General features: G+C 39.0%; 1 protein-coding gene and 1 long non-coding RNA gene across 2 annotated transcripts in view; one reads left to right on the top strand and one right to left on the bottom strand.

The window, feature by feature from the left end:
* LOC118765477 overlaps positions 1 to 5,086 on the top strand; it is a 20,161-nt gene extending 15,075 nt beyond the window's left edge. The window contains exons 2-3 of the long non-coding RNA XR_005001344.1: positions 4,637 to 4,643; positions 5,076 to 5,086. This is a non-coding gene — a long non-coding RNA (uncharacterized LOC118765477). The remainder of the gene's footprint in view (positions 1 to 4,636; positions 4,644 to 5,075) is intronic.
* Positions 1 to 22,500, bottom strand: part of LOC115217997 (coiled-coil alpha-helical rod protein 1-like) — an 82,478-nt gene that overhangs the window by 8,913 nt on the left and 51,065 nt on the right. The window contains exons 15-19 of the mRNA XM_036507680.1: positions 17,605 to 17,675; positions 11,539 to 11,656; positions 7,710 to 7,811; positions 3,395 to 3,546; positions 883 to 1,057 (exon numbers count right to left, since the gene is read on the bottom strand). Coding sequence (XP_036363573.1) covers positions 883 to 1,057; positions 3,395 to 3,546; positions 7,710 to 7,811; positions 11,539 to 11,656; positions 17,605 to 17,675 — 618 coding nt within the window. The remainder of the gene's footprint in view (positions 1 to 882; positions 1,058 to 3,394; positions 3,547 to 7,709; positions 7,812 to 11,538; positions 11,657 to 17,604; positions 17,676 to 22,500) is intronic.

Here is a 22,500-nt window from a genome sequence, read left to right as displayed (position 1 = left end):
AAGACCAGCGACTGCAAAGACCCGACAAATAATGTAAGTTCATGGCTTTTTCCTGCACCATTTCACATAGCCCCAGCCCATCCAAAGTACCTTGGATTGCAGAACGACCTGCTGTACTTACCTTGGATCGTAGGGTAACCTGCTGTGCTTGAGGAGACCTATAGAGTCAAGTACATCAACATCAAAATAAATATCAAATGGAAATTGTAGTTGTGATACCTGTGCCGTGGCACATAAAAAGCACCATCCGAACGTGGCCAATGCCAGCGCCGCCTTGACTGGCTTCTGTGCCGGTGGCACGTAAAAAGCACCAACCGATCGTAGCCGCTGCCAGCCTCCCCTGGCACCTGTGCTGGTGGCACATAAAAAGCACATACTACACTCACAGAGTGGTTGGCGTTAGGAAGGGCATCCAGCTGTAGAAACACTGCCAGATCAGACTGGAGCCTGGTGCAGCCTCCTAGTTCCCAGACCCCGGTCGAAAACCTTCCAACCTATGCTAGCACGTAAAACAGACGTATGATGATGATGAATAGGTCAATTAGACTGGCACTTATTTTATCAACCCCGAAAGGATGAAATGCAAAGTCAACCCCAGCAGAATTTGAACCCAGAACAAAAAGATGAATGAAATACTGCTAAACATTTTGCTCAGTGTGCTAAGCTCACCCCTTAGCTTCTACAAATATTGAACAAGCTTTGCAGTGTCAATATATTTACTAGTAAATTCAGTATTTAAAAAAAACACAGACAGATTTTTTTTTTTTTTTGATTACATATCCAAAAGTAAAATTACACATCTAATATAGAATTTTTACATTTAGAAACAATATATTGATTTAAAAATCAGAACTCCTAAAGGAAAGTCAAGCTACCATTTACCTTTTCTGTGTGAACTTTCAGGCAAAGTATTCTTTGTTTGAACTTGACAGCTATCAATTACTTCTCTATTGCTCTCAGATTCAGCTTGATTTCTATCAGACGTATTGTTATTGTCCACGGGTTGTTTTCTGTCAAGTCTTATTTTACCAATAAGACCTTCTTGTCTAAGTGTAGCCTAGAGAATAAACAAATTGATTACCATTCATGCTAAAATAGAATGTTATTTCATTTTAGTGCTAAAAAAAGAAATTACTTTTAAATGACAAGAATTTAAATTGTTATTTAACATTTTATATAATGTCTACATTTAATATACATCAAATAACCAATGTATAGGTTTCTACATTTAATATACATTAAAACAAACAATGTATAAATATCTATATTAAGAGTAACTATATTTCAAACTGAAAAATCTTCCTTTACTTTTTATATCTTTTGTTAGTTTTTACAACCATTTTTAACCTTTCCATTCCATCTCCATTTGACTGAGGTGACGGCCACAAAAAATGTCTACTAGAGTTTATTAAATATATGCCTAATGGTAAGCAGTTCATTAACTCAACCACTCAAAATTTACTGCAAGTGTTAAGGGAACATTATCATCATCATAGTTTAATGTCTGCTTTCCATGCTAGCATGGGTTGGACGATTTGACTGAGGACTGGCAAACCAGATGGCTGTACCAGGCTCCAATCTAATCTGCCAGAGTTTCTACAGCTGGATGCCCTTCCTAATGCCAACCACTCCGAGAGTGTAGTGGGTGCTTTTACATGCCACCAGCACAAGGGCCAGTCAGGCCGTACTGGCAACGACCAGACTCAAATGGTGTTTTTTACATGCCACCTGCACAGGTACCAGTCCAGCGGTACTAGCAATGACCTCGCTCGAATGTTTTTTCACGTGCCCCCGGCACAAGTGCCAGTAAGGTAACGCTGGTAACAATCACGAACATGCTTAATAAATCAGAAACACTTTGTCATAAAAACCGATTGATTTTAACTCACTCAATGCCCCTAACTTTCTTTCTACCTATCACCTCCCCAATATGTCTGCTCTCCCAACCTCACATTAAGCATATTTTCAAATTATTCTCAACCACAACTGCAACCCATGCTCTAAGTACTAACCAGCAACACTAAATCTTGATCTATGAGAACCTAGAAAATCTATAATCACTGAATTTTCTCCTTAGACCAAATAAGAATTTTTAACATTAACACAATGCCTTACATTTAAGAGACATGGGGAGACTGTTGATTTAATCAGTTCCAGCACTTGAACACATGTGGCCAAGTAGTTGGGCTTGCTGAGCTCATGATTGGCAGATCATGGGTCTGATTCTCAAACTAAACAGTGCATTGTATCTTTGAATAAAGCACTTCATTTTATATTCCCTCAATCCACTAGCTAAAAGTGAGTACCAACAGCAGTAGCAGCTGGAGAGGGGATAACCTTACTGACATCCCATTCAGGGAGAGTCTTGTACTTTCAGTGGCTCAAACATCATGTAGACTACAATAAGCTCTACTCTGATTAGCCTACAGGTTCAAGGCAGACTAACGTTTTTTTAATGAAGTACTGGATAAGTACCTACTCAATCAACAACAGTAGAATGAAAGGCAAAGTTGACCTGGCAAGATTTCTGTTCAGAACATAAAGATACATGAATAAATACAGCAAGGCAATCTTCCATTCCTTGTCCTATTTCATCAAATAAAGACCAGCTACCAACACACAGATCAACTAGCCATAAACACTTTGATTCAGTGATATTTATTAATAATTTTACTTCAGCTTTATAACATAATAATAAGATAAACTGAAGTATTAAAAGAAAAATCAATCATAGGGGGAGGAGTGGCTGTGTGGTAAGTAGCTTGCTTGCCAACCACATGGTTCTGGGTTCAGTCCCACTGTGTGGCACCTTGGGCAAATGTCTTCTATTATAGCCTCGGGCTGACCAAAGCCTTGTGAGTGGATTTGGTAGACGGAAACTGAAAGAAGCCCGTCGTAAATATGTATACATATGTGTGTATGTGTGTCTGTGTTTGTCGTCCCAACATCGCTTGACAACTGATGCTGGTGTGTTTATGTCTCCATAACTTAGCTGTTCGGCAAAAGAGAGTGATAGAATAAGTACTAGGCATACAAAGAATAAGTCCCGGGGTTGATTTGCTCGACTAAAGGCAGTGCTCCAGCATGGCCACAGTCACATGACTGAAACAAGTAAAAGTGTAAAAAGGGAGTATTACTTTCTATGTAACCCATTGTTACCATATTGTTTTTGAAACAGTTTTTATTTCAATTAATGTTGAAAATAATAAAGAATTTAGCAAAATAGCCATGTCTTTATTAAGCTAGTATTTGGAATATAAATTAACATGAAATTTTGATGTATGGTTTTAGTTCAAATCACTTTAAAACATGAAGTTTGTATCATAGAACCAGAATCAGTCTTTGATGGGTTGGTATTGAAAGGGTTAATTTAGGTAGATTGAACAAGTCTCACCATAATTAGATTTCTTTCTGACTTCACTGTTTGCAGTTCTTTTTCTAATTCTGTAACTTGATACTTGAGATGAGCCTCGAGTTTTTCCATTTGCTGCCCTAACTGCCCCTTTTCTCTGTCAAGCTGTCTGTCTTTCTGCTGCAGTGAGATTACTGTAAAAATGCAATGAATAAGAAATGTCATTCTTTGAATCATAAACAAGGCTATGGATTTCAAAACATGAGAGAAAGTACCACGTAAAAAACATTCAGCTGTAGAAAGCATACCAAATCAGACTGGAGTCTGGTGCAGATCCCCAGCTTGTCAGCTCTGGTCAAACCGTCCAACCCATGCCAGCATGGGCAACAGATGTTAAATGATGATGATGATGATGCATGTATATGTACACAGACATGCAGGAAGTAAATAGACACCTTTAATTTTCAAAATTTCTAAACGTCTTAATATGTTTTCAGCAGTGTAGAATTTACAATGTAATTATTCTTTTCCATTCCAGGTGCCATTATATTAAACATTTGCACATAGAAACCATGCCACACACAAAAGGTCTTTTTTTTTTCTTTTTTTTTTTTTTGGTCTTTTAATCTGACTGACAAAGAAATTCACAGCTGGATAAAAGCTCTACAATCCATATTTTGTTTCTGTATCAAGCTGTGTCAGCAAGAACACATATACAACATTTATTAGTTCTGACCACATCATCATCATCTTTTAATATCTGCTCTCCATGCTGGCATGGATTGGGAGGTTTGGCAGGAGCTGACCAAATCAAAGACAGCTCAGGCTTGATTTGTCTGTTTTGGTATGGTTTCTATGATTGGATGCTCTTTACAGAGTGTACTGGGTGTTTTTAAATGGCATTGGTATGGGCTCTTTTATATGGCACCACCATGGGTACTTTTATGGGACATCAGCATACACAAGCCTGCAAGACTAGAATCTCTTGGCATATAACTCTTAAATATATGTCATAAGAAGTACAAATTAAAAGCCTTAGGGGATTGGGTATAATGAAGCATGCTTTTTTTCCATTTGTTTTTTAAATCTTCAAACCATTGCTTGAAGGGCATTCTATCCACAGGTGAGAAGAGATATCTTTTGACATGAAATCTGAGTGAAGTTCTAACCCATCAGTAACAGAAAAACAAAATAATAAACACAAAAAGCAGTAGCAGCATTGGTGGCAGCAGCAGTGGCTCTTCCTATGCCCCCTCCCCTCTCAAAAATTCCTTGTCTTGCAAGTTATTTGGTGACCCTACCTGTGCTGGTGTCACATAAAAAGCATCCAGTCCACGCTGTGAAGTGGTTAGCACTTGGCAGGGCATCCAAAACTGCCCTTGCTTGTATAGGTACCACGTAAAAAAACATTCAGCTGTAGAAAGCATACCAAATCAGACTGGAGTCTGGTGCAGATCCCCAGCTTGTCAGCTCTGGTCAAACCGTCCAACCCATGCCAGCATGGGCAACAGATGTTAAATGATGATGATGATGATGCATGTATATGTACACAGACATGCAGGAAGTAAATAGACACCTTTAATTTTCAAAATTTCTGATCTAAACATCTTAATATGTTTTCAGCAGTGTAGAATTTACAATGTAATTATTCTTTTTCATTCCAGGTGCCATTATATTAAACATTTGCACATAGAAACCATGCCACACACAAAAAATTCAGCAGAACTGTCAGATTTTCAAAGAGGTCGTATTGTTGGGCAATCTGAGGCTTAGATACAACAGGCTTCTTTCAGTTTCTGTCTACCAAATCCACTCACAAGGCTTTGGTCGGCCCGAGGCTACAGTGGAAGACACTTGCCCAAGGTACCACGCAGTCTATTTACTTCCTGCATGTCTGTGTATGTACATTTGTATGTACATATAAGCCTAGATATGTTATGAACTTCGTAGCACCACCATAAAAAAATCATAACTAGGTCATGTTATATGTCACCATAGCCCACTCAAGAAAGTAGTTACTGTTGGACAAAATATATCCAGATATAAGCAATTTGTCTGGTATTATCTGGAGGAATTTGTCTAGGTACTGCTTGAAGGTTAGGGTCTTTTTTTTCTTGATTCCTTTTAACATAAGATTAAATAATGTAGAGCCAGTCAAGGCAAAATAGTTGTATCATAATGTCTTTATGTGGTTGTAAGTCTGATTTAGTAAGAAGCATATGGTATGAGGTCTCAGCTTAGGATAATTTTTTAAACTTGATGTTGGTATAGTTTCATTCTGAAGCAGTGTTTTATAGTCAGAGGGTGCTCCGAATGACAGCCCTTTTAGCTGCTTCTTAAGACATGAAGAGATACAGTGTATCTTTCCTAAAACCCAGATATACATAGTAATATAAAACAATAATAATATAAAATCAAATAAATTGACAAAATAAACTTCCTTCTCTTGATAAAGAGGTTACCTTTTATATATATATATATATATATATATGATGGATGTGTAATGCCGGTACTCACACTCGGCAGAGTGTAAGTACCTTGAGAGAAAAGCTGGACCTAAGAAGCATCAGTTGTGGTGTGCAAGAGAGACGTTTGCGCTGGTATGGTCATGTGGCGAGAATGGATGAAGATAGTTGTGTGAAAAAGTGCCACACCCTAGCGGTTGAGGGAACCTGTGGAAGAGGCAGACCCAGGAAAACCTGGGACGAGGTGGTGAAGCACGACCTTCGAACTTTAGGTCTCATGAGGAAATGACTAGAGACCGAGACCTCTGGAAGTGTGCTGTGCGCGAGAAGACCCGGCAGGACAAGTGAGTCCACAACCCGTGGCCTTCTCATGGGATGGAGCCAGCCTACGTAGCATACCTTCCCTCTTGGGACACAAAACTCTACTTGTGAAGACGTTGTTGAGGCAAGTGAGGATCAGAATCGAAATCGATCAATGGAAATTGCGGATGTGCTACCAGTGCCGGTGGCATGTCGAAACTCTGCTTGTGAAGACCCATTGAGGCAAGTGAGGATCAGAATCGAAATCGATCAATGGAAATCGATCAATGGAAATTGCAGATGTGTTACCGTGCCGGTGGCATGTAAGAGAACTTTCCGTTTCGCGACCGTTGCCAGCACGCCCGTTTCGTGTCCGTTGCCAGCCTCGCCTGGCCCTCGTGCCGGTGGCACAAAAAAAGCACCATCCGTTCGTGGCCGTTTGCAGCTCTGTCTGGCACCAGTGCGGGTGCACGTAAAAAGCACCCACTACACTCACGGAGTGGTTGGCGTTAGGAAGGGCATCCAGCCGTAGAAACACTGCCAGATTTGACTGGGCCTGATAGCCTTCTGGCTTCACAGACCCCATAGAACCGTCCAACCCATGCTAGCATGGAAAACGGACGCTAAATGATGATGATGATGATGATGATGATGAAATACGTACCTGTAATATAAAGTAATAGATGGGCATAGCAAGCATAACAATCTAATCAACCATAATCCACAATATATTAACCCTTTAGCATTTAATTCGGCTATATCCAACCCAAACATGCCTCCTGTTTTAAGTTCAAACTAGCCAGGTCTAGCCTCTCATGCATACCCTACAATGTCTTCCTAAATATAGACAATCACATTATTGAAATCTCATAGCTTTGAGATAATACATGACTAATTCAAAACAATATGAATAAATAAGCTTAGCTTTACATTTGACAGAGTAATTTAAACTCTAAAGGGTTAAAGAAACTTGATTCATTGACTTGTTCACCATCTTATGAATCAAAAATAAAGTTGATCATAAAATGAAACTAGAAAAGCACTCGGAGAGTGCAGACCTCTGCCAAGTTCATTTTAAGATAGATACGCAAGTAAAATTACTAATAGAGAAACGAAAATAAATTTTGGAAACAGCAACGCCACCATAGTTACGTGGAAACGATGAACATATTTTCAAGGAAGACAATCAAAGAACGTAACATTGTAATACTTCATGTAAAGTAAATATAACAAATGAAAAATCCTTCAAGAATCCATAAAAATTCACGGATCACTACCAAAATTTCATCATCTGTTCCTTGTGTCATTACCAACTTTTCCTGCAAGTTACATCAAATATCGTTCACAACTTTTTGAGTTATTTTGCACACAGACGAACAGACAGACAAACCAACGCCAATGAAAACATAACCTCCTTCCGTGGCGGAGGTAATAAACTCAGAACAGTGAGTCACAGAACTAGATGCCACAAGGTAACTTACTATAATTCTCTACCATCTTTACCTATCGTACTTTGAAAATCTTTACCAATGAAAATAAGTTCTCAAACAAAGCAACAATGATTATGAAGGAAAAAAACTAATAATTTTCACCTGCTTTCATATGTTCTCTTCGAGCTTCATTCAATTTCTCATCCATTTCAGAGACCTGCTTTACCAATATTTCATCATGAACCCTTTCTTGGTTTCGCAAAGCTGACAGATTGTAAAAGAATTGCTGAATATTAATTTCAAACTGTAATAGGACTCAAGAAGTGTGTGTGAAAAAGAAAATTTAAAGCAGTTTAATTCTATGCCGTTTATGGACAATTGCATGGAATACTACAAATTTAGATTCGGTTACATAACATTTATGCTAATTGAGTTTCAAAAGAACGGTTATCATTTTCTGCATTTTTATATCATTAAATTCAGCTGTTGAGAGACTGAATGACTGTTTAGTTTAATTGTAATGTAATTTACAATTGGAAAATCCAGTTTTAATAAATTTTTGTGATCCTTCATCTATGCATCATTAAATAACTTCTAATAAAAAGAAGCTACTGTACTAGAGAATTAAAATAATAACATACAATTAAATTAAAATGATAGGAAACGGGATTCCTGAATTAAATATTGATCTAAAATATAAACCACCTCAGCAAAAGAAAGCAATCAATTCTTAATTATAATTCTGTGATAAAATGCGGCTAATTTAGACATACATTCCAAGGTTATCCTAGTATAACTATTTAGGTTTGGTATTAATAAAAATATAAATCTAAAAATTTAATTTACTACATTTACATTTTTTGACCTTGCCCTAATTGCTGAGTCACTATCAGAACTGGAGGAGAGGTTTCAGGTGTGGAAGCAAGGATTAGAATCGAAGGGCCTTAGAGTCAACCTAGCTAAAACCAAAATTCTAATAAGTAGGAAGGTACACAAATCACAAACACCCTCAGGTAGATGGCCCTGCTCGATCTGTAGAAAAGGCGTAGGTAGAAACTCTATAAGATGCACCAAGTGTAAGCTATGGACACATAAGAGGTGCAGCAATGTCAAAGGAAGGCTAACTAGGAAGATAGTTTTTGTATGTGGCAGATGCTCGGTAGCAATAAACACTGAAAATACGCAGAGACCATCTTCCGCCACATTCCAGGGAGAAAAACTAGAAATAGTTGATAGCTTCCGCTACCTAGGTGACCAAGTCAGTAGCGGGGGTGGGTGTGCTGAAAGTGTAACTGCTAGAGTAAGAATAGCCTGGGCAAAGTTCAGAGAGCTCTTACCCCTGCTGGTGACAAAAGGCCTCTCGCTCAGAGTAAAAGGCAGATTGTATGACGCATGTGTATGAACAGCTATGCTACATCGCAGTGAAACATGGGCCATGACTGCTGAGGATATGTGTAAGCTTTCAAGAAATGAAGCCAGTATGCTCCGATGGATGTGTAATGTCAGTGTTCATACTCGACAGAGTGTAAGTACTTTAAGAGAAAAGTTGGACCTAAGAAGCATCAGTTGTGGTGTGCAAGAGAGACGTTTGCGCTGGTATGGTCATGTGGCGAGAATGGCTGAAGATAGTTGTGTGAAAAAGTGCCACACCCTAGCGGTTGAGGGAACCTGTGGAAGAGGTAGACCCAGGAAAACCTGGGACGAGGTGGTGAAGCACGACCTTCAAACTTTAGGTCTCGCCGAGGAAATGACTAGAGACTGAGACCTTTGGAAGTATGCTGTGCATGAGAAGACCCAGCAGGACAGGTGAGGCTATAATCCCGTGGCCTATACCTGGGATGTAGCCAGCCAACTTATGCATTCCTTTCCTTTTTGGGACACAAAACTCCACTTGTGAAGACCTGTTGAGGCAAGTGAAAATCAAAATCGTAATCTGTCAACATCAATGGAATTTGTAGCTGTGATACCAGTGCCGGTGGCACGTAAGAGAACCATCCGAACGTGTCCATAGCCAGCGCCGCCTGACTGGCATCCATGCCGGTGGCACGTAAAAAGCACTATCCGACCGTGGTCGTTGCCAGCTTCGTCTGGTCCCCGTGCCGGTGGCACGTGAAAAGCACCATCCAATCATGGCCGTTTGCCAGCCTCGTCTGGCACCTGTGCCGGTGGCACATAAAAAGCACCCACTACACTCACGGAGTGGTTGGTGTTAGGAAGGGCATCCAGCTGTAGAAACACTGCCAGATCAGACTGGGCTTGGTGCAGCCTTCTGGCTTCCCAGACCTCAGTTGAAGCATCCAACCCATGCCAGCATGGAAAGCGGATGTTAAACGATGATGATGATGATGATATTTGGTCCAGAGATGAGGAACTTCGGCAAAACTTCCCAGACTAGAGAAGTAATTGCAATTTATATTAAATTTAACTTTTGCAGATTGATGCTAGCAAGTAGAGAAAAGATAGACAAGAGTTTGTTCGGGGGGGGGGGGATGGTTAAAGTATTTACAACAAAATTCAAGGTGAGAAAGAGTAGAAGTGACAGGAATGCATCAGATGAGCTTCAGTGGGACAGCTAATTAGCTTAGTAACCATTGCAGATGAGGTAGGGAAAATAAAGTGTATATTGGGTCATCCCATAAATAATGTGAATTTTTCAATTGCATGAACCAAAAGTTGGAGGCGGAGCGTGTGTGTGTGTGTGTGTGTGTGTGTGTGTGTGTGTGTGTGTGCATGTATGTGTGTATCATCATCATCATCGTTTAGCATCCGTTTTCCGTGGTAGCACGGGTTGGACAGTTCGACCGGGGTCTGAGAAGCCAAGGGCTGCACCAGGCTCCAGTCTGATCTGGCAGTGTTTCTACAGCTGGATGCCCTTCCTAATGCCAACCACTCCGCGAGTGTAGTGGGCGCTTTTTACATGCCACCTGCACAGGTGCCAGGGGAGTCTGGCATCGGCCACAATCGGATGGAGCTTTTAACATGCCACCGGCACGGGAGCCAGCCAAGGCGGCGCTGGCAACGGCCACGTTCGGATGGTGCGTTTTATGTGCCACCGGCACAGAAGCCAGTTGAGGCGGTGCTGGCATCAGCCACATTCGGATGGTACTTTTTATGTGCCACCGGCACAGAAGCCAGTCGAGGCGGTGCTGGCATCGGCCACGTTTAGATGGTGCTTTTTATGTGCCACCGGCACAGAAGCCAGTCGAGGCGGCGCTGGCAAACATTTATGTATGTGTGTCTATGTATGTCCCTGTAAGATTGTTTGTCTCTTTGTCTTGACTTTATGCAAACAGAGTCATTCATTTCTAATCTTCTGTGAAAACGTGTGCAACCACAGAGAATTATTATTCATGTAATTTGAGCAAAGGTTCTAAACCAGGGTCCAAATAAGATTTTTTTTTTAGCAAATTGGAGGTCCAAAGCAATATTAATTATTACCTTGGAAACAAGAAAAGTAATAAGATGAGGGTTTGTGACAGGAAGGGCATCCCATCATAGAAAATCTACCTTATCAACAATTTCCATCATAGAAAATCTGCCTTGTCAACTATTTCCATCTGACACATGCAAACATGGGAAAAATAGATGTTAAAACAATCATTATCATCATGATCATATTGTCTTGCTGAAGGAAATTGTACATCTGTTTATATTTCAATAATTCTTTAAAAAACAAACACTTCTAATGAAATGTTGTCATGCACAGACTCCAGAATTATACAGAAATACATGTTATCAGTTAAAAGAATTACACAGAAAAACTTGCAAGAAAATTTTTTTTAAATAACTATGTATTTATGTGAATGAAACATATTTTATTAGTTCTGATTGTATCATGATTTAAATTTGTTATTATCAATGTATCTGTAATAAACTTGTAATAAATGGTTAAAAAGCAAAACAAATATATTTTACTGAATCTAAATTACAAAAAAAAAAAATTGTTTAGCTTCTTTTTGTTTATTTTTTATTTATTTATTCTTTATTTTACCTTCTTTAGATTCCGATTTTTGGTTATTTAACTCTCCTTCCAAAATCTCTATCTTTTGTTTTTTTTCTTCCAAACAAGTCTGTAGTTCAAATAATTGATTAGAGACATTTCCCAATTTCTGCAACAAAGAATTAGTAGACAACGGTAATTTATCTCAGTTGATGCCAGCAAACTATTTCATCGACTACAAATAAATATCAGTAAACATTAAGAATTCTATATTTACCAAAATGTTTCAACAAAAATATAGCCTAAAAAGAATTCTCTTTTAAATCCTCTCTACCTCAGTAATACATGACTACACCACATCTAAAGAATCAAAGAATGCTCTCTTGACCATTACCATTCTGCAGAGAAGCAATAGTTTTGTAGTTTAGAAATAAAGTAAATATAATTTCATTGTAGTTTAGTGATTCTAGAATATTATGTTTCTTTATTAGCCACACAGGGTTGAACACACACGGGACAAATTACAAAATAGAGCTTTTCTTTTTGGGGAGAAAAAAAAAAGTGGGGTAGGTTTTCGATCAAAGGGGATCGTAAAAAGGAAAGCAAAAAAAAAAAACGATCAATAGGGATCGTGTATCACAGAAATGTCGGATCTTTTCGGTTTGAATGGCAGTTTTTTAACGTAATTTCTAGGTAACTAACCACTTTTAAACTTCGTATACTGGTAGAATGTGTTTATAAAACATCTTTTTCTCTTGACTTTATTGAGAAAATTCTATAGTTTGTAAGATATTTGTTGTTGTTTTTCTTCAATTTCAGCAATTTCGACCAATCAATGACGTCTATTGAGGTGAAAACATTGTGCCGTATGAATATGTCCCTCGTTTAAGAAACAGATTGGGTTTATTTACATTTCTGAAGAAAAAAAGATACCCTTCCCCCCTAACCCTAACTAACCCTAACCCTAAAACAGATTGAAATGCAATAGATCGATACCAGGGTCATAATTATGGGTGACAATTTCATATGACACCGCTAGAAAAAACTGCCATTCAAACCGAAAAGATTCAAAATGTCATGGTGTAAAGTGTAAAGGGGGAAGCAGATAAGGTTTATCCATGGAAAGAAAAGCCTATGGAAAAGACCACGGTAACCTCAGTCAATAATGTCACATGTTAACACATTTATTTGCAAGTAAGTAACTCTCTGTTTTAAATTTTTCCGGGTTCATAGGATTATTTCCAAGGTGGCTTCGTCATTCATACGTGCCATCCTTCTTTCATTCACCCATCTTTTTTTGAAACATTCGCTAGACAAAACTTGCCTCTCTAATGTTATAGCATAATGTGACTACAGGAATTTTTTATGGCAAAATGAGACTGTAAAAAAATTAGAATAGTTGTTGTTTGGCCACACATCAGTCCTGATCAAGCAAACCTATCGATCAAAGACATTCCATCCATGACCATCCCATTTCTTTTTTAAAGATAAGATTATATTATCTAAAATCATCATCATCATCATCATTGTTTAATGTCCACTTTCCATGCTAGCATGGGTTGGACGATTTGATTGAGGACTGGTGAACCAGATGGCTGCACCAGGCTCCAATCTTGATTTGACAGAGTTTCTACAGCTGGATGCCCTTCCTAACACCAACCACTCCGAGAGTGTAGTGGGTGCTTTTTACGTACCACCGGCACGGGGGCCAGTCAGGCGGTAAAATGTCACCCATATCTTAACAAGCTGTGATGTAGTTTGAAGGAGATTTGGTCACTATTTCTAGAGCATTGGTTCTAAACCGAATTAACATTTTTTTAGGGTCCATACAATCAAAATAGTAAATTGGGGTCCAAGGTAGTATTTTACAGGTACATGAAAAAATTTTCCCTCAGACATATCTATTGCAAGAAACAACTAGGTATCTTTCTCTAATCTTTTATCTTTTACTTGTTTCAATCATTAGATTGTGGCCATGCTGGGGCATCACCTTGAAGAATTTTTAGTCAAATGGATCAATACCAGTACTTATTTTAAGCTTGGTACTTATACTATCAGTCTCTTTTGCTGAACTGCTAAGTTATGGAAATGTAAACACAACACTGGTTGTCAAGTAGTGGTGGGGGACAAACACAGATACACACACACATAATGGGCTTCTTTTAGTTTCCATATACCAAATCCACTCGCTAAGCTTTGGTCAGCCTGAGGTTATAGTAGAAGACACTATTAAGGCAGCGAGCTGGCAGAATCATTAGCACGCCGGGCGAAATGCTTTGCGGTATTTCGTCCACCGCTGCATTCTGAGTTCAAATTCCGCCGAGGTCGACTTTGCCTTTCATCCTTTCGGGGTCGATAAATTAAGTACCGGTTACGCACTGGGGTCGATGTAATCGACTTAATTCGTTTGTCTGTCCTTGTTTGTCCCCTCTGTGTTTAGCCCCTTGTGCGTAGTAAAGAAATATATAGTAGAAGACACTTGTTCAAGGTTATACACAGTGGGACTGAACCCGAAACCATGTAATTGAGAGGCAAGCTTCTTACCACACAATTACGCCTGCACCTATATTGGTAAATATAAAAAAATTCTGCTTCAAATATTTATATTGCAAGAAACAATTAGGTTTTTTTCTCTAATGCTTGGCATATTTCAACATGTTTTCAGCCACTGAAACATGTTCTCACAAAGAGTGTTATTGCAAACCTACACAAGTAAATGTGTGAAAAACAAAATAGGAATTTTGAAAGAAGTTTCCATCAAAACTAGTTTATAAAACACCCACTACACTCTCAGAGTGGTTGGCGTTAGGAAGAGCATCCAGCTGTAGAAACTCTGCCAGATCAGATTGGAGCCTGGTTAGAGCGTCGAGCTTACAGTCGTGAGGTTGTGAGTTCGAATCCCGGACCGGGCTGCATGTTGTGTTCTTGAGCAAGACACTTTATTTCACGTTGCTCCAGTACACTCAGCTGTAGAAATGAGTTGTGACGTCACTGGTGCCAAGCTGTATCGGCCCTTGCCTTTCGCTTGGATAACACTGGTGGCGTGGAGAGGGGAGGCCAGTATGCATGCGTGACTGCTGGTCTTCCATAAACAACCTTGCCCGGACTTGTGACTAGGAGGGTAACTTTCTAGGTGCAATCCCATGGTCAGTGTCGTGACCGAAGGGGGTCCCGAGATATATATATATATAAGACAATGATCATGGTGATCATGATGATAATGATATCTGTATAGATGTGCAAGTATGTCTATGTGTGCTTGTGTTTCCTTGTCTTGACATGACATAATATTTGTAACTGTCAACCTCATATATATACATGCAGGGCTATTCTTGAAAATACACACACACACACACACACATGCACACACAGAATGCTTTCCTTTGATTTCCATCTACCAAATCCATTCACAAGCTTTGGCCACCCTGGGGCTGTAGAACAAGACATTTGCCCAAGGTACCATGCATTGGGACTGAACCCAGAATCAAGTGGTTAGGAAATAAACTTTTTACCACACAGCCACACAGTGTGTGTGTGTGTGTACATTTATGTTTGTGAGTATGTGTATCTTCATGTGTGTCTACTCAATCCACCGCCCCACTCCCATCCCCACCACTTGACAACTGTTTCCCCTATTTTTCATAACTTAGTGGTTCAGAAAGCGAAACCGATAGAGTAAGCACCAGACTTAAAATAAGTACTAGGGTTGATTTGTTTGACAAACCCTACAAGGCAGTGCTCCAGCTTGGTCACAATCCAATGACTGAATCAAACATAAACAGTAAAAATGCATAGAATGTATAGGTGCAGGCAAGGCTGTGTGGTAAGAAGTTTGCTTCCCGACCACAAGGTTCCAGGTTCAGTCCCACTGCATAGCACCTTGGGCAAGAGTCTTCTACCATAGCCTCGGGCCAACCAAAACCTTGTGAGTGGATTTGGTAGATGTAAACTGAAAGATGCCCATCGTATAAATATGTATAAATGTGTGTATATATCTGTGTGTTTGTCTTTGTGTATGTGCCAATGAGTTTGCCAACTCACCACCTTACATCAGCTTAATAATGACCGTTATATTTTATTAGAATTTTCATTATTTTCAAAATTTAAGCAAAACAAAGGCAGTGTGTTTCAACCAAAATATTGTAATGAAATGATTAAAAACAATGCCATTTATACCAAATTCATTGTCACCATCAAACAGTAATATACAAGTCAATTACAATTCAAATAGCAATCTCACTATTTCTATATATTTTATTCTTTAGTTACTTTTTCAGTTTATTTTATTCTGACTCAAACAATTCTTTTAATAGTATATACTAAATTTAATCCATAATAATACATCTTCTTTTTCTTGTTTGAGTCACTAAACTGTGCCCATGCTGGGGTACTGCCTTGAAAGGTTTTAGTTGAACAAATCAACCCCAGTACTTATTCTATTGAGCTCTTTTGCTGAACCACTAAATTATGGATAAACAATAGGTGCAGGTGTGGCTGTGTGGTAAGAAGCTTACTTCCCAACCACATGTTTCCAGGTTCAGTCCCACTGCATAGCACCTTGGGCAAGTGTCTTCTGCAAAAGCTGCAGGCAGACCAAAGCCTTGGATTTGATAGACGGAAACTGAAAGAAGCCCATTGTATGTAAGTGTGTGTGTGTGTGTGTGTGTGTGTGTGTGTGTGTGTGTGTGTGTGGTGTGTGTGTTTGTCCCCCACCGTTATTGCTTGACAACCAATGTTGGTGTGTTTACGTCCCCGTAACTTAGCAGCTCGGCAAAAGAGACCAATAGAATAAGTACCAGGCTTGCAAAGAATAAGTCCTGAGATTGATTCGTTCGACTAAAGGCAGTGCTCTAGTATGGCCACAGTCAAAATGACTGAAACAAGTAAGAGTAAAAAAATAAACCAATACTGGTTGTCAAGCAGTGGTGGAGGACAAACACAAAACACACATACATATATGATGGGCTTTCAGTTTCCACCTGCCAAATCCACTCATAAGACTTTACCCAAAATGCCACATGCTAAGACTAACTATGAAACCATGTGATTGGAAAGCAAAACATCACAATATTTATAAATTGTATCAGTACATCTATGACACAAGGGCCTAAAGTTCCATGCAAGAATCAAACTGGATAAGATTTAACAGCTACAAAAAATAAATAAATTTAATGTAATTTTAGCATCTCAGGGAAGTGACTTCTACTATAGCCCTAGGTTGGCTAAAGTCTTGGGAGAAGATTTGTTAGATATAGAAACTGAAAGAAGTCTGTCTTGTGTGCGTGCATGTGTGTGTGCGTGCATGTGTGTGTGTGTGTGTATGAGGGGGTGCTGAAAAGTTCCTGGCTTTAAGGGTATTGTGAAAGGCCTGGATGGAGGACCAACTTTCCAAGTTTTTTAACAAGGCTTAGAAAAACTGAAGGACCACTGCAATACATGTATGAATCTGAGAGGGGAACATGTTGAATAAAATCATAATTAACTGATCCTCCTATATTTTCTTTTACCCAGGAACTTTTCAGCACTTCCTCAGATGTATATATACAGGTTGGTTAAAAGTCACCTGACAGTGAATCAAAATTCCATAAATTCTTAATATTCAATTTTATTTATTCCATCCAATATTAAATAATTGAATGCTGTGAGTTAAAATCAGTTTTTTCAACATTTGTCTATTTATTAGTGAAGTCTCATATAAAATTTTTTTTTTGTTTTAACCTGGAAATGGCCACGATCGGCTGGTGCTTTTTACGTGCCGCCGGCACGGAGGCCAGGCCAGGCTGACAATGGCCACAATCGGATGGTGCTTTTTATGTGCCGCCGGCACGGAGGCCAGTCGGGGCGGCGCTGGCAACAGCCACGTTCGGATGGCTCTCTTATGTGACACCGGCACTGGTATCACAGCTACAATTTCCATTGATGTTGATCGATTTTGATTTTCAAATCTTATCCTGTTTGATAAATATTCTGCTGTAAAACTCTAGACCTTGTGACACTGATGTAGCTTCTTGGCTATCAATAAAAATAAGTAATATGTATGGAGTTTTATTTCTCCTGTTTGAATATGCTATCCTTCAATTGTATAACTAAAAGTAAAATAAGAAATAAATTACTTACTTTGGATGTTTCCTGGAAAGATATACTACTCTTATGGAGTTCTTCTTTCAGATGAGAGACTTGCAATTCATCTAGAAATTTGTTTAAAAAAAGTATAAATAGGAAAAAATAAGTTAAGAAAGTAAAGACAAAATTAGGCTATCTGAAAGCATCATTACAAGAATAAGAACTAGCTGGCAAAGGTCAGAGAGTTGTTATCTTTGTTGGTAACAAAGGGTCTCTCCCTCAGAGTGAAAGGCAGATTGTATGATGCCTGTTTGGACAGCTATGCTACATGGTAGCAAAACATGGGCTGTGACTGCAAAGAACATGTGAAAGCTTGAAAGAAAATAGGCCAGCATGCTCTGTCAGGTGTGCAATTTCAGTGTGCATGTATGACAATGTGTAAATATTTTCAGAGAAAAATTGGTTACAAGAGGCATCAGTTGTAGTGTGCAAGAGAGAAGACTGCACTGGTATGGTCATGTGATGCATATGGACAAAGACAGCAGCATAAAGAAGAGCCAATCTCTAAATGTGGAAGGAACCTGTAGAAAAGAAAGTTCAAGAAGACATGGTTTGAAGTGGTAAGAAATAATCTTCACAGAGGAGATGACAAAGAACTGAGACAACTAGCGATTTGCTGTGCTGGAGAAGACCCACCCAGCTAAGTAAAATCCAGGACATAAAAGCATTTCCCTTATGTCCATTGTCCCCTACCACCACTATGCATCTTCCTACCAACTCCCTCTTATCCCACCCATGCCCACCAATGCTGTATTCCTCTCCCCTCCATTTTTCCACTTACCTGCACAAAATATATCCCTGTTGAATCCCTTCCATACAACATGTCCTTCTAATACTCCCTCTCTCTACCTGTGCCCATTCATTACATACACTACCACCAGCTCCCACTCCCCTAGTGCAATCTTATGAACTCACCCACCCACTCACCCTCTCCAATCCCCAGTCCACTTCATTGTATACACTCCCACAGGAGCTTAGGTGTAAGATCCCTGTTCCATCTCCATCACATCTTCACCATCTCTTCTCCCTCTCTCCATCTGAAGGAGCCATGTTTATCCTCTAATACAAGACACTTTGTCCCTCAATATTTCTAATAAGTACCAGCTGAACACTTAGGTCAATGTAATCGTCTTACCCTGCCCACAAATTCTTGGACTTGCACCAAAATTTAAAAATCAATATTTCTTCCCTACCAACCACAATTGTGGGGCCTTGTCCAGCAAGCCACTTGTTGATCTCAATGCAGCTGGTACTACATAAAAAGCATCCGGTACATTCAGTAAAGTTGTTCACTTTAGGAAGCATGTTCAGCCACAGAAACCATACCAAAGAAGACAACAGAGCTAGGTGCAGTCTTCTGACTTGCCTGTTCCTGACAAACAGTCTAACTCATGCCAAAACAGGAAAAAGATGATCGTGATTGGGGTATGGTTGAGAGGTTTGCTTCCCAATCACATGATTTTGGGTTCACTCCCACTGCACAGCACTTGGGCAAGCATCTTCTACTATTGCTCAAATCCAACCAAAGCCTTGTGAGTGAATTTGGTAGACAGAAAGTGAAACAAGCCCATCATGCATGCATGCATGTATGTGTGTACGTACGTATGTCTTCTATTTTTTTAATTATTATAAACTAGCAGTATCGCCCGGCGTTGCTCGAGTTTGTAAGAGAAATAACTATATAAGCATTTTTAGAGAGTTATAGCCAAAAAATAGCAAAAAAATGCATTAAAAATGGGGAAAAAAATGATGGCAAATTTTTTTTTAAATCGTTGACTCATCATAGACATTTTTAGAGAGTTACTTCCCTTATATAATAGCGAAAAAAATGCATTAAAATGGAAAAGAATGATGGTAATTTTTTTTTAAATCGTAGACTCATTGTAGACGTGCGCTAATACCCAGAAGGGCTCGATATGAATCACGACTATAAGATACCCGGTTTTGGTTAAACTGCACCGCAAAATATGGGAGTAGTTAGGAATCTAAATCGTAGGAGACAGACACACAACTTCACTTTTATATATAAAGATCTTCCACTAAGGAGGGACCCAGTTTCCAACAAAGATACAAGGCTCCATCTTTGGGATGTAGTTAACACAGACAAATCCACATTTGGAACTTAAGAAAAGTCTTGCACATTTCTACTTTTTCACTCATAGATTGCACTTGTAATGTACGAATTCACCGGTCGATTTCTCTTTCTGAAAATCCCAGTTTAACCAGATTCTCCTTTAAGCATTTCCAAACAAAACCTAGTGCTCCAATTATTATTAGTACGAATATGAATTCATAGTCTGGATATAGAAGCTGGAGGTTTCAAAGCAGCTGTCCATACATATCTTCTTTTTCTTTGATTTTCAAAGAGATATTTATATCTTCAGGGCAGCTGACCTCTATGACAGTACATACCTTTGCCCCTCTGTCCCAAACAACAATATGTATGTATGTATGTATGCATGTATGCATGTATGTATGTATGATGTATGCATGTGTGTGTGTGTGTGTGTATGTGTGCACGTATGTATGTATGCATGCATGCATGTATGATGTATATGCATGTGAATATGTCTGTTTGTGTATATATACATATGTATGTATGTATGCATGTATGTATGTAAATATGTCTGAGTGTGTATGTGTGTGTGCATCTATACATGTATATGAATATGAATGTGTGTGTGCATGTATATATGTGTGTGTGTGTGTATATATATATATATATATATATATAATCATCATCGTCGTCGTCGTTTAACGTCCACTTTCCATGCTAGCATGGGTTGGACTATATGTGTGTATGTGTGTGTGTGTGTGTACACATACATAAATATGTATATGTATGTATGTTTGAGTGTGAGTATGTGAGTGTTTGTACCACTTTAACTTGACATCACATAACTGTCGTAAATGAACTTCACTCTTTCCTATATTCTGCCAAAAACATGTTTGGCCATGGAGAAAATATCTTGCTTGGAAATAGGTGAACCTTGTGACAGGAGGAAAACCTGTGTCAATAAACTCCATCTGCCTCAATAAACAACAACTTTTGTTTTTGATTTTCTGTTATCATTGTTCATCTAGACAAGCAAGCTGGTAGAGTCATTAGCACATCAGAAAAAAATGCTTTAAGTTATTTCTTCTGAATTTATATTTCCACCAAGGTCAACTATGCCTTTCATCTTTCCAAGGATGATAAAATAAATACCAGTAAAATACTTGGGTTGAAGTAATCAAACTTCCTCCCACACTCTAATATTGCTGGCTTTTTGTCAAAATTAGAAACAGTAACTGTTAATCTGTGTTGTTTACATGAATATTTTTATTCTCTTATTTGTTTCAGTCATTTGACTGTGGCCATGCTGGAGCACCGCCTTTAGTCGAACAAATTTACCCAAGGATTTATTCTTTGTAAGCCTAGTACTAATAGGCGTCTTTTGCAGAACCGCTAAGTTACGGGGACATAAACACACCAACATCGGTTGTCAAGGGAACAAACATAGACACACAAACGTATACATATACAAATATATATATATCATCATCGTTTAACGCCTGCTTTCCATGCTGGCATAGGTTGGACAATTTGACTGAGGACTGGCAAGCGAGATGGCTACACCAGGCTCCAATCTGATCTGGCAGAGTCTCTACAGCTCAATGCCCTTCCTAATGCCAACCACTCTGAGAGCGTAGTGGGTGCTTTTACATGCCAGCGGCATTATTTTGTTCAACCCCTGTATATATAAAGATTTGTCCAAAAAGAAATGAAACTTTAAAAAAACTATTACTGCTTTTCCTTATAATTTAATTTGACTTGTTTTTTTCAAAATAACTTTATTAATTATTTAGGCACCTTTTTCAAGCCTAACCAGGCTCATGGGCCCGGTTTCCTGGTTTCTGTGTCATATGTGTTCCCCCCAGCTGGACGGGATGCCAGTCCATCGCAGCGTTACTCGAGAAAGAGGAAGAGAGTGAGAGAAAGTTGGAGTGAAAGAGTACAACAGGGGTCGCCACCACCCCCTGCCGGAGCCTCGTGGAGCTTTAGGTGTTTTCGCTGAATAAACACACATAACGCCTGGTCTGGGAATCAAAACCGTGATCCTCCAACCGCGAGTCCGCTGCCCTAACCACTGGGCCATTGCGCCTCCCAAAATAACTTTATATACTGCTGAAACATCACTTGCAGTGTTTTTTTTCACAAGTTTTAGAAAGTATTTTTAGGAATGATGTGCAACTCACGAGAATTATTGTTAATTGTATGAGTATCATGTGAAGTGCTTCTTGCTAGATAATTTTTTTATCTTTTTATCTTTTACTTGTTTTAGTCATTAGACTGTGGCCATGCTGGGGCACCACCTTGAAGAATGAATAGACCCCAGCTTAATTACCCATTCTATCAGTCTCTTGTGTCGAACCATTACAGAGATGTAAACACACCAACACTGGTTGTCAAGTGGGGAATAAACACAAACACACACACACACACACACACACACACACATACATATATGTTTCGGGCTTCTTTCAGTTTCCATCTATCAAATCCACTCACAAGGCTGTGGTCAGCTCAAGGCTGTAGTAGAAGACAAGGTGTCACAAAATGGAGCTGAACCCTGAACCATGTAACTGGGAAGCAAATTTCTTACCGCACAGCCACGCAGCCAAAAATAAAGGTTAATGATTGCAAAGATAAAATGGATAAGGTAACAGCTTGTTCGTGGAAATATGAATTTGTAATTAATAGTGCTCATTAATTCTTGGCTCTCAACAAAGCATTCAACACCTCCATTTTACTGACATAACAGCCAAGCTGTAATGAAAAAGGAGTCTGTAGCAGATTACAGATTTAATTGGCAATTAAGGAGTAATTTATTGGTTCAATACAACATT

This window comes from Octopus sinensis, linkage group LG1 (assembly GCF_006345805.1).
Source record: "Octopus sinensis linkage group LG1, ASM634580v1, whole genome shotgun sequence".
Taxonomy (NCBI): Eukaryota; Metazoa; Mollusca; class Cephalopoda; order Octopoda; family Octopodidae; genus Octopus; species Octopus sinensis.
Note: the sequence above shows the minus strand (reverse complement) of the source record. Positions and strands in the feature narration are given on the sequence as shown.